At 34.0% G+C, this 12,541-nt stretch overlaps 1 protein-coding gene across 2 annotated transcripts in view; it reads left to right on the forward strand.

Annotated features, from left to right (window-relative positions):
• Positions 1 to 601: 601 nt before the first annotated feature.
• LOC121422727 (H(+)/Cl(-) exchange transporter 7-like) overlaps positions 602 to 12,541 on the forward strand; it is a 32,479-nt gene continuing 20,539 nt past the window's right edge. The window contains exons 1-7 of one of the 2 annotated variants that reach the window (XM_041617902.1): positions 602 to 704; positions 3,785 to 3,908; positions 6,339 to 6,440; positions 7,001 to 7,060; positions 10,947 to 11,012; positions 11,692 to 11,830; positions 12,306 to 12,415. In XM_041617902.1, coding sequence (XP_041473836.1) covers positions 3,849 to 3,908; positions 6,339 to 6,440; positions 7,001 to 7,060; positions 10,947 to 11,012; positions 11,692 to 11,830; positions 12,306 to 12,415 — 537 coding nt within the window. In that variant the 5' untranslated portion in view covers positions 602 to 704; positions 3,785 to 3,848. Of the gene's footprint in view, positions 966 to 3,784; positions 3,909 to 6,338; positions 6,441 to 7,000; positions 7,061 to 10,946; positions 11,013 to 11,691; positions 11,831 to 12,305; positions 12,416 to 12,541 lie in introns of both variants that reach the window. The other variant, XM_041617903.1, reaches the window with a different exon arrangement.

Below are 12,541 nucleotides of genomic sequence, written 5' to 3' on the forward strand. Positions count from 1 at the left end.
TTCATATGATGAAAAAAATCCATAGGCCTAGAATGTCCAGGTCTCATGTCAAAATAGTTATAAAAATCTCAGCTCGCGCTCGCATCATTTATTAAGTGTTATCCCTATCCACTTTACAATATCTCTATATACCGGAATATCTGAGTATTTTCTGCTCGCGCTTTATTTACTTGATCTTCCTTTTCTCCTCTCTTCCCCCTTTCTTTCTTTCTTTCTTTCTTTCTTTTTTTTTTCTTTTTTTTTGCTCCGCCAATGGGGGGGGGGGGTAGCGGTACACACCAATTTACCAATATACAACATTTCCATTTATTTGAAAGCAGGATAAAGAGCATTGTACGTAGGCTTTGCTCACGGGCACAGGTGCCGCGGCCGGGGATCGAACCCCGGGCGCCTTAGACCATTCGGCCACGGCACCTCCACTTGACAGGATCGATTCTACAAAAAGGAAAAAAATATCGATGGTATAAGACCTTCAGAGAAGAGAAATTTCGAAGAAAATGATTTGGGGGAGGCACTATTTTTCCAGATAAAACCAACAAATAAAATGATGTCAGCCTCATGCACAGACTACGGGGAGAAATTGTGTCAGGTGACATTGTTAGCCTATCACATGTTCCATCACGTATAGCTTGCCTCTTCTACCTATCTTGGTCTTGGATTTGGATGAGGCTTCAGAATGTTATGCAATTTGGCTCCTCACCTGGGTAAAAACAATTCATATCCTTCTTCTTTTGAATATATGAGATTTGAAGGTATTAATAATTGATATCTGGTTTAATCTAGTGTACTTTTAGCCTCGTCGCCGCTCAGCTCAGTCAGAGATCAAGCTGCACCTGGCTTGTTTTGGTTCAGGTCGACCCAAGACAGGGCTACCGACCGTATCTTGCGCCGATAGGGCCGGCGGCAGCAACACCGAGCGGACTTGAGCCTCATGGACCAGGGTCCGTTTCTCAATACCTGAACAAGTTAGTCATATCTTTATCCATCAACCACGGAGTTAGTTCCAATCTTGCTAAACCTGTTTCACAAAAGGCTTCCTAACTAGAAATTGTTATCAATAGACAAATACTAGTATAAGACTTATTGGTAAAAACGGATGAGACGTAGTCTTGAGGACGCAATGGTGATGTTTTTTATATACTGTCATATACTTCTTCATCATTGACGTCTTGACACTGTAGCCATTGTTTCTTAAGCAAAGGACAATAATAAAGATGGATTTCCCTACTAGGAAATCCATCTATTCATAACATGATCGCTCGAAATACGTTAATTTTATTAATTTCTACACCTTCCTACGCCTAATGAGTAGGAAGGTTTTAAAAAATGTTAAATAAAAATGTAGAAAAATGAAGATTTCTTACCTCACTGATGCCGCGTAGACCCCGTGATTCACATGTAAGCAACGGAAATACAATAGCATCGACCCTTGAACTGCCTATATGTATGACGTACTTCCAGCTAACGACGCCGTTTCGAAAAACCATTATAGATAAAAATCATTATTTTACAAATATTAAAATTTATTCCGTAATTATGAATAATTTGTTAAATAATACAAGACTAGATGAGATGATCCTTACTTAGCCTTAGCATTACATTGAGCTTAATCACAAAATGACAAAATAGCATAATTTATAAAGAAATATAATTTTGCAATTTTTCAAATTGCAAATATCTTGATTGGGAAATACATTTTTTTCAAAATAATAGCAGAGGTAAATTTTGCATCATAAATACTTAAACTTTGAAGACTGCATTGTTCACTGCAACCATCCTGCCTGTGGGGAATCTACAGGTAGGACTATGGTATGCCAATGCTGTACATAGCACACACTTTGAAAAATCATTAAAATATCACTTTTGTGACCAAAATTACTAATTTCCATACAGTTGCAATTTATTTTTCATTAGTAACTTGGGAATAATTTTTGTATTCACCATAGCGCTCAAAAACTTGAATTTTGGGCATATTTTTGTGTACACCCTCTATTGGTGGAAAGTAATATGGCAAGAAAATATTCATTTTTCAATCTCTATTTTTAATTAAGAAAGAAATAATTTAAAGAATTAAATTTACATAAGTGCCAAGTTATAAGATGAATAGCTGTAATGAAAACTGACAGTGTAAGAAAATCAAGCATTTGTCCATATAAAAAGAGAAATTAAGCCAAACATTGCCACCATTATTTTGCCACACATGGGGATGTAACTGAGAACAAGGTTATATTATAACCTTGTTCATTGAATAAGTGGAAGACTGGAGCATTAAATTGCTGAGAAAATGAAAAATTTATTTAATTTCATGACTAAAAATCACATGTGGACGTTGAGATCAGTACCCCTGGGGTATCAAATTTTGATAGTTTACGAGAGTAAATCTAAATGGGCTTTTTCCAGAATGATAATCTATTATACGTTTTTATGATTTCAAACTTCGAAATAAATAGAAATAGTATAAATCTTTAGGCACCAAAAAATATGATTTGACAAATTATATACATGAATTAGAGATAGAATTTATCTGAATGTTTGGGGTCTGGAAACAAAGAAGGCTCCAGTTATGGATAGCCTGACATGGTAGAATCTTTATTCAATTATTTTACTATTTCAAAATGAATGGTTTTGTGGCGTTTTACAAACAGTTTTTATAGCTTCTTTGTAATGCAATTATCATTGAATGCATTATCCCACTTGTTTTGTGATGTAATTTCAACTTCTATATGATTGATTATGTAAGATTGTGATTTTCAAATTTCAAGGCAATTTCGCATGTTATAGTTTGACCCGGGTGATGCCACCGCGTCATTAAGAAAGAAGTTGTGTCAGGTTCGGAGTTGTCATACATTGTAAATATAAGTGAGGTTGTTGTACCCGATCTTGGCAATGAGGGCTCTGTGAAACGGTTTGCGGACAAGTAGCTCACTAAGTCAAGAAGTTAGACTTATGACAGTGTTGAGAAATGGGTCCCAGAATTCTGTGACCATATCCATGTTACACAAACACTGTACTCCGTCCTAGAGGACTGGGTGATGATAATGATATGTTTACAATTTTGACAATGTCTTTTCATTTTGTAGCCTAGAAATATAATTTAAAAACACTGTTAGTGTGACTATTTGAGTGTGACTGTGTCGAACAATTTAATGTTGGGTCTAACTTAACAGTAAAAGTTACACTGTACTAGATCCCCAGTCAGATCTCAATGAGGATTTCCATCGAAAATCATAATTTACCATAGCACATTGCTAAAAAACTAATTTGTTTAGTTTTTATATATACATAATGCCTATAAAGGTATAAAAGAAATATGAAAAGTGCAATGTTTCTCACTAGACCGATCTCCTGATGACCATTGCAAAATCTTCCGATACTCTGTACATATGCTTTACCCTTGACTCTCTTTGTTATGACGTAGCTATTGCTAAAATGAAATACATTAAGAAGCTCTGTTTTGTAGAACAATTTATTGAAAAATTATTTTAAAGAAATAATCATTATTTATTTATGAAATTTACATTTTTGATTGTAAATGATAATAAAAAGAAACATGACTTTCCAAACCATTTCCTTAGTTAATCATCTACCGGGGTCTCCTGGTCAAATTTGATTCAAATGCATGCTTTTTCTGAATCTGATCATTCAATCAATTCATTGATCAATTGTAAAACATATTTCTTATTAGTTGTATCCAAAAAAAAGTTTTACTCTCATGAAGCTGAATGTATAGATGTCACACTGTAAATTCATTCTTGTACACATTTATGTACCTTTTTCAAAACAGTTGAATTTCTGACAGTAAAAATCACGAAATAGGATCCTGCCCTCGAGGCAGTGTAACAGGACAAATGGAAAGGCAACCCCTTATATCGGGCCAATCTCACCCAAGATCATACAGTGATATCGATGTAAGTATGTAATTTTTTTCTTTTGAAAAATGAACAGACTCTCTACATGTATAATTTCCAAATAGCATGATCCTCATCAATCAATAATTTTTGTCAACGTTTTTCTTTTAGTTTTAGTAAAGATTTTTAAAATGAAATAAGTGGACTCTACTTGTTTATTGTAGCTTTCAGATTGCATCTTTATACTTGGGGTTTTATCTTTGTCTTCTTTTATTTTTATTTGATATTTGTCAGTCAATGAATTAAAAGTAATAAAGTAAATTTCACCTTTGCCAGAACTTAATGCTGGCTACACCCTACCTGTAGCAACATCAGAAGTTGTGGTGAGATGAATACAGGCTACAATGTCAACCCAAAATTATAAAGAAAATCAGAAATAGACCAACAGGGCAAATACTAGAGCTTGATTTTAAGTGCAGTGGTTGCTAACCCTAAAAAGGAAATGACAAAGAATCTCAAAGGCATGATTGATTTTGTAAATCCATGAACAGAATTAGTCGTGCTGCCTAGTCCTAGTCAAACAACTGATGTTGAAAATCAGCTTCTAATGGTTAACAAGAAACCAGGGTTGGGCTCAATTACAGGGTAACCAATTACATTTTTTGAGTAATTATATTTGTAAGTTTTGAAATCGTAAAAGGAAAAGTGATTGTAATTGAAAAATATATGAGTGACTTCAATTACTGTCAGTTACTTTGATTACAAACATTCAATTTCTTTACCATGTGCTTACTTGATTTATGATTTAATTTCATGACTTTTTTCATGTCAACTGCTTCAGCATCAAGGAGTGCAATAGGCAGGATCTGTGCTCTTTAACATAACCCTTCATTTTTGTAGATTCTCAGTGTAACTTAGAATTATGTTGAAATAGGTGGTGCTAGTACATGTACATGCAGAATACAAATTGATTTCATTTATCACTCTGATAAAGTGATTGAAGTTGAATTGTAATTGACAAAAGTATAGGTAATTGTAATCGAAAAAATGTAACTTAATTCAAAAGTAATTGTAATTAATTATTTCTTCACCTACGTAATTATAATTGAAGAAAGTATTTGAGCCCAACCCTGCAAGCAACATCTTTATTTTGCATTTTGTAATTTATGTCGTTCATTTATCTGCTGTAAAATAATTAAAGGTCAATGAATTGCTCTTGGTCAGTCTCTTTATGAATTCTTCATATATGTAGGTTAGTGAACCCCACCAGAAAATGAACATATTTTAAAGATAAATTCCAGTTTTGGTAACGATCTCAAAATGACTTTTTACAGAATCTAATATAATGACAACCCAAGTGTCTGTATGAATAAAAAATATTTGCCAAAGGATTCTGGAAGAAATTGTGTAATAGCTGAGAAATAAGCAAAATAAGCGCGGATTCGGTCACTTCCGTCGGGTCTTTATTCCAGCAATAATAATACACTGTCCCACGTGTGCCTATCTGTGTTGGTGATCTTCAGTGTGAACATTTTTCAGCGTAGATTTCAAGATTTCACAAAGTTCAGTTTATGTAACTGTACCAGATCTAGATCCTCGATGATATTCTGACAATTAAGCCTGGTTTTACAGACCTCTCATGAGATAAGTGTTTACTGCAACTACTGGCATTTCTCTTTAAGTGTACAAGTTCTGCCATGTTATAGATATTTAATTGTGAATTCAAGTGAGAAGGTATTACATTCAATAAAGTTTGTTTTTCTGGGCTCGCCAAACATTGAAGCGTTGTTATCTCAATTCAGGAGTCAGCATGAAGGAGTATGACCCTGGGAAGTGGGGGTGCTGTGTTTGTTAATAATAATAATAATAAACAGTTCTTGTACAGCGCATATCACAATTATGAATAATGTCTCTATGCGCTTCCAAAGGACTTGGATATTATTACCCCAGCTGTAGCTTGGCTGCCGTAATTACTAAGATTACAGCGCACACGCATTTCAAGGAATAAATTCCTGCCAGGTACCCATTCACCTCACCTGGGTTGAGTGCAGCACAATGTGGATAAATTTCTTGCTGAAGGATATTACGCCATGGCTGGGATTCGAACCCACGACCCTCTGTTTCAAAGTCCGGAGACTAATCCACTGGGCCACAATGCTCCTTTGTTATTGCAACCCTAAGTATTCTGGAAGATATGAAAAAAATGTATAAAAAATTATGGTACCTTCATTTTGTAGTGAAACTGTTATTTTTGTGCTTTTACAATTTATCTGGACCAAATTGAGCTCCATTTTGTAGTTAAACCTTTTTTTTTCTTCAAATTTTTATCAGCAACCCAGTAAAAAAATTGTTCCCAGGGCCATGTGAAGAAAGGGGTGGGGGAGGGGGTCACTAACTTTTTAGCACTACTGTATGTATTTTATTTAGAACTATTTTATGATATAGTAATCCATTGAAATTGATTTTATCTGTTTTCTCATTCCCGTCTAGGTTGGGCACTCCCTACAGAATGATGTAGACCAATCAGAAGATGACAGACAATTCCATACTCTCAATACATCTGTGAGGAGGAGGTTGCCATGGAAACAAAAGGTGTGTTTATTGATTACAAATTAGTGCGTGGGAATGTTCTAGGAGGGTTGTATACATCTACTTGTAGAAACATGACTAGGTTATTGAATCCTTTCATTGTTCGTATTTAAGATACCATTTTTCACACGTTTTATGGAATGCACTCTTTTCCGACTGTTAATTCAAACTCTGAATACAAATCATCTACATTGTATACTCGGGGCAGGCTTTAATGTGATCACCAGAAATGTGTAAGATGATGATGAAACCTATAATTACTGTCGTATTGGTGGTGATGGTGGTGATGGTGGTGGTGGTGGTGGTGATGGTGGTGGTGATGGTGGTGGCGGCGGTGGTGATGGTGGTGGTGATGGTGGTGGTGGTGATGGTGGTGGTGGTGGTGGTGATTGTGGTTGTGGTGGTGGTGGTAGTGGGGGATTGTGGTAGGGTGGCGGTGGTGATAAAAGTAGCATTAGCAGCGATAGTAGCATTAATGATAGCAGAAGCATATTTGTGGCAATGTCATCATAATTCATCATATTCTCCTTACCATAATTATTTTGAATGTTACCATTTCTCAGGCTCCTGGGAAGGACAGTGATGAGATAGACAGGATGAACGTACTCTCTACAAAATATGAGGTATGACAATAATAACAAAATGTCATGACAATTAGATCTTCAATGCATAGACAGATCTGCCAAGTAGTACTGATTTTCCTTATTTACTACTGAAAAATGAGAAGAATACTGATGGTTTCATGCAAAATACTGATTTCTCAAGTTTCAGTTGTATGTGTTGTCCTATGGTTTTTCTTTGAAAATACTGATTTCCTCGCCAAAATACTGATTTTTGTCTCACCTGCTTAGCAGAGTGAAACTATAGGCGCCGCTTTTTTGACGGCGGCGGCGGCATCAACATCAAATCTTAACCTAAGGTTAAGTTTTTTAAATGACATCAGACCTAGATCATGAAACTTGGCCATAAGGTTAATCAAGTATTACTGAACATCCTATAAGAGTTTCATGTCACATGACCAAGGTCAAAGGTCATTTAGGGTCAATGAACTTAGACCATGTTGGGGGAATCAACATCAAAATCTTAACCTGAGGTTAAGTTTTTGAAATGTCATCATAACTTAGAAAATATATGGACCTAGTTCATTAAACTTGGACATAAGGTTAATCAAGTATCATGCATGAGTTTCACGTCACATGACCAAGGTCAAAGGTCATTTAGGGTCAATGAACTTTGGCCGATTTTGGGGTATCTGTTGGATTACAATCAAAACTTTAAAAGTTTTTGGATCTGATTCATGAAACTTGGACATAATAGTAATCAAGTATCACTGAACATCCTGTGCAAGTTTCAGGTCACATAATCAAGGTCAAAGGTCATTTAGGGTCAATGAACTTTGGCCGAATTGGGGGTATTTGTTGAATTACCATCATAACTTTGAAAGTACATGTATGTTGGTCTAGTTCATAAAACTTGGACATAAGAGTAATCAAGTATCACTGAACATCCTGTGCGCATTTTAGGTCACATGACCAAGGTCAAAGGTCAATGAACTTTGGCCATAATGGGGGTATCTGTTGAATTACCATCATAACTTTGCAAGTTTATTGATCTGACTTTTGAAACTTGGACATAAGAGTAATCAAGTATCACTGAATATCCTGTGCAAGTTTCAGGTCACATGATCAATGTCAAACGTCATGTGAGGTCAATGAATTTTGGCCACATTAGGGGTATTTGTTGAATTACCATCTTATCTCTAAGCGTATTGGTCTAGTTCATAAAACGTGGAAATAAGAGTAACCAAGTATCACTGCACATCTTGTGCGAGTTATAGCAGCTTTCAAAGTCAGCACTGCTGCTATGTTGAATCGCGTGATGCAGGTGAGACGGCCAGAGGCATTCCACTTGTCAGCTTAAAAATACTGAAATGTTCTTGTTCAGGTTGGCAGCTCTGCATAGACTAATATTACTTAGATATTAACACAAAATATCACCTCAAAAAAATTAGAGGAATGAGCAATCAACTAAGATGAAGGAGGGGATTAAGCTCTGCAATGATAGGTCATTTGTCTATTGTATTTGTGATTTAGATATTATAAATCATTAATATGCTTGTATTCATTTTTTTCTGGGATGCATTGTCTGAAGCTTCTTTTTTTTTTGCTGGTGTATGTGAATTAGGGATTTGTTTCTAAAAATAATTAAATGTTTATATTAGGAGTAAAAACACCATAACTGCCATATTACTATATCAGAAAAATTACACAGGGGTTGGGGGGCAATTTAGCCCCTAAAATGCTCAAAAGAGCACTGAAAACTAAAAAAGTAGAACTAGAAATCCCCATTCATGGCAATGTTTTAGATTTAGGTATTAAGTTGTAAAAAATAATCCTGGAAATAAAAATATATATATATATGTATATATTTTCCCTCCACTGCATCAATTTGAACAGTCTTCCCTTTGACATGGCATTATTTTTCCAAGATAAGGAATTGAGATTTAGACAGGATATCTCTCGATAAATTGCATTGAGTCACATAAAGCAAAAAAATGTGTTGGGGTGCCTTTAATTTATATAATTTCTTGTCACCCAGTAATGATAGTTTATTCATAGCCTATTATCACGTTTCCTCTGACACAATATTTGTCTCTCTTGTACAATCATTACTGTATAAAAAAAAATGAATATACTTTATGAAAATTGAATATGCAGCATCAAAATTCAAAATGCAGCATTTATTTTTAGTTACAGTAGTCATGAGACAGTTCTCATGTAGTTTCACTTTCTGCCACTTTAGATAAATCTTTTCTCTAATGAAATGGGTCGAGTTGGATTTAATTCAGTCTAAGTGTACCATGTGATCAATGTGTTTTGAGAGTTGAATGAAACAGGAAACTAACGTGTGATAGGGAACTTTTTAGAGGGGAAAATCCACTCTCTATAATGTTTGTTTTCTCCAACTTTCATCCTTGAAGCCAGGATATTGCCTTGTTTGGGTGTAGATGTCAATGATTGGAAATATATTTTGAACTATTATTCTACACCTTACAGATGTTTAATGCCCATAATACCATTAAAAGTATGTTTATTTAAAAAAAATCAAATCATATTATTAAAGACATAGTCTATATTAACTTTGTAGCTCACAATAAACAAAAAATCCAATGGATTCAATATGAGATATGTCTGTGAATAGCTACATATCAACTTACACAAACTCTGACACCAACACAAAATTTGCATAAAGTGCTTTAGACCTAGGCCAGGTTGCAAACATGAACTTTTGGTATATTATTTCACAAGTACAGACATGCAAATGGACCACTTTCCTAAAAGTGGAAGGGATGGTCCGGGCTGAAAATATTCATATCTAAATAAATAGATTGAAATTCACAGAGCAAAATGCTGAAAATTTCATCGAAATAGAATAAAAAATAACAAAGTTATTGAATTTTAAAGTTTATCAATATTTCGTGAAAAAAATATGCTTATCGTCACGATTCTTCATTAGGTGGGCTGATGATGTCACATCCCCACTTTCCCTTTTCTTATGTTATTACATGAAATCATAATTGTTTCATTTTTTTCATTACGTGTGTAAATGTGTCTCCACTATGATGAAATAAGTTGCGGCAATGAATAACTAATCCACTTAATCAATCCAATTGTTTTAGTTCTTCGTAGAAAAATTTTGAATAAACCTAATTTCATGTAACAAAATACAAAAAGAACAAGTGGGATATGACATCAGCCCACATTATGACATGCCTGGAACTGTTTCACTGGAATAATGGAAATCTTTAAAATTCAATAACTTTGTTATTTGTTATCCGGTTTTGATCAAATTTTCAGCATTTTGCTCTGTGAATTTTACTCAAATATATCTCCAGCCTGGACAATCCCTTAAAAAATGCATACATCATTGTTAGGTCACATGTTACACCTGTGTGTTTTATTAATAAATATTTAATTTTATCTGAAAAATAAAAAAAAAAGATAATAGATCTTTAGAATTATCAAATTGTAAAGGCATTGAATATGGCTTGAATATTAGCAAGTTCACATACATTTAGAATACAGGAATAAACATTGATAAGGTATTGATTAAAAATTAGAACCAATTACATAACACTATGCAATATTTACCAAGCACTTCATAAGTTCATGCAATGTATCTATGCATTGCATGATATATTAACTGGACTTGAACATGGCAACTCTGATAGGGTGCTTGAGCATGATTCCAGTAATCTCTTCCTACCAGCAATCCAATTCCTGCTCTTGGGTGGAGAGTGGCAAATATAAATAAATGCCTTGCCAAAGTATGTGAGTGCTGCAGTGGGATATAAACCCCAGACCTTGAATTGTAAAGACTTTCCCCTACATAAGAATGAATATTTTGTTGTTATTATGTAACCTTTTCATCACCGACTGACATTGTAATACTATTACTACTTACATGTATTATATTCAGAATAAGAAATGTTGATTCATTGTTTTTCAGAGTTTGGATTATGATGAAATTGAGAATTTCCTGTACTTGAAAGAAGAGAAAAAGATCAGTTCTAAGGTATGTATAATTTATATCATGTTATTCATAGCATTTGTTTCATTCATTAATTACTTTTGTGCCATCAAGAGATTACATATTTACAGAAATTTCTTACCAACTGTCAAGTTAAGCAATTATACTTTTCTTATAGTGGAAAAGGGTATATTTAAATGTAGGACAATAGATAATAAATCAAACATTGAAGTTCAATTTTGTTTTGTAAAGGCAAGAAGCTGTAAATGAAAGTGAAATACTTTTTAGTTGTTGCTGTGACTGAAATTCACATGCACATGGGGAGTGGTGGGGGTTGACATCAAACTTAATTCATTTATTTTATTTTTTCAACTTTCCATGTTTACGATGAATGTACAGTCATTATACATATATCTACAAGATATATACATAATTATATGATATTGAAAGGGGATAATGCACATATCAAATACTGCGTAGCGTACAAAATAGAATGATATGTTTGAATTTTCACTGGTAAAAAGAATTGCAATCAAGTTTGATTCTTTTCTGAAAAAGAGTTTGATATTAGTTGTTTTTTTCCAAGATGCAATGTAGTCATCCACAAATAATGAATTATTTCAGCAAAATTAAAACATGCAGAGAGAGATAGAGAGAGAGGGGGAGAGAGAACAGAGGGTAAGTAAATCATTTCAATTCAAAATGTCTTTTTGTTTCTTTTCAGAGTGTCCATGTTCTTCGTAAGGAGTTATCACGATGGTTTGTGATGCTATTAACTGGTATAATAACTGGTCTTATCGCTGTGATCATTGATGTCACAATCAGAAGACTCTCACAACTAAAATACCATACTGTCAGAACCTGTATCCTTTATATTATCCTCCAGCTCAAAAGCACCATAGTAGAAGAATTGTAATGATTTTATGTTAAATATTTAAAACTATAAGCAGATCTTAAGCTTTAAATTGTTATTATTTGACAACCCTGTTCAAGACCTACAATATGTTGCAAGACAGCTTGAACTTCAGTTGGTAAAATGAATTAGGTTTAAACTCAAAATTGAGACATTTTAAAGTAAGTACTTGAAAGAGCAACTCTTGTTCTACCTACTGTAAATAGAATTTGGGTAATTAAACTCATTCAAACATTAGATACAAGAATTTTGAAAGACCATTTCTTTTGAGGGAGATAAGTTGCTTAAAATTTATATTTTTGTTTTGTTTTGGCATGCACCATTGCTTTCTAATATATGATATATGATATATGATAAGCTTTGGATCTGATCATGTGAAATTAGTTTACTTGAAAAATCATAGTTGCCTTAATCATACTTCATAGTATTCATAAAAGACAACTATAGTACTGATATCATCAAACCGTTTGGTGTATGGTTGGCCATGTGCATTGCTCTGGTGTTTGTAGCAGTCATGCTAGTTGCTTATGTGGAGGTACGTATGATTGTTATCATAAATATATTTTGTACTCGTTTCATACTTTTGTCAGCCTATTGGGAATGGTGGTATATACCACAAATATTGTACTATCACTTTATTATAGCTTCAGTTAGAAAGGGT

The sequence above is a fragment of the Lytechinus variegatus genome, chromosome 10 (genome assembly GCF_018143015.1).
Source record: "Lytechinus variegatus isolate NC3 chromosome 10, Lvar_3.0, whole genome shotgun sequence".
NCBI lineage: Eukaryota > Metazoa > Echinodermata > Echinoidea > Temnopleuroida > Toxopneustidae > Lytechinus > Lytechinus variegatus.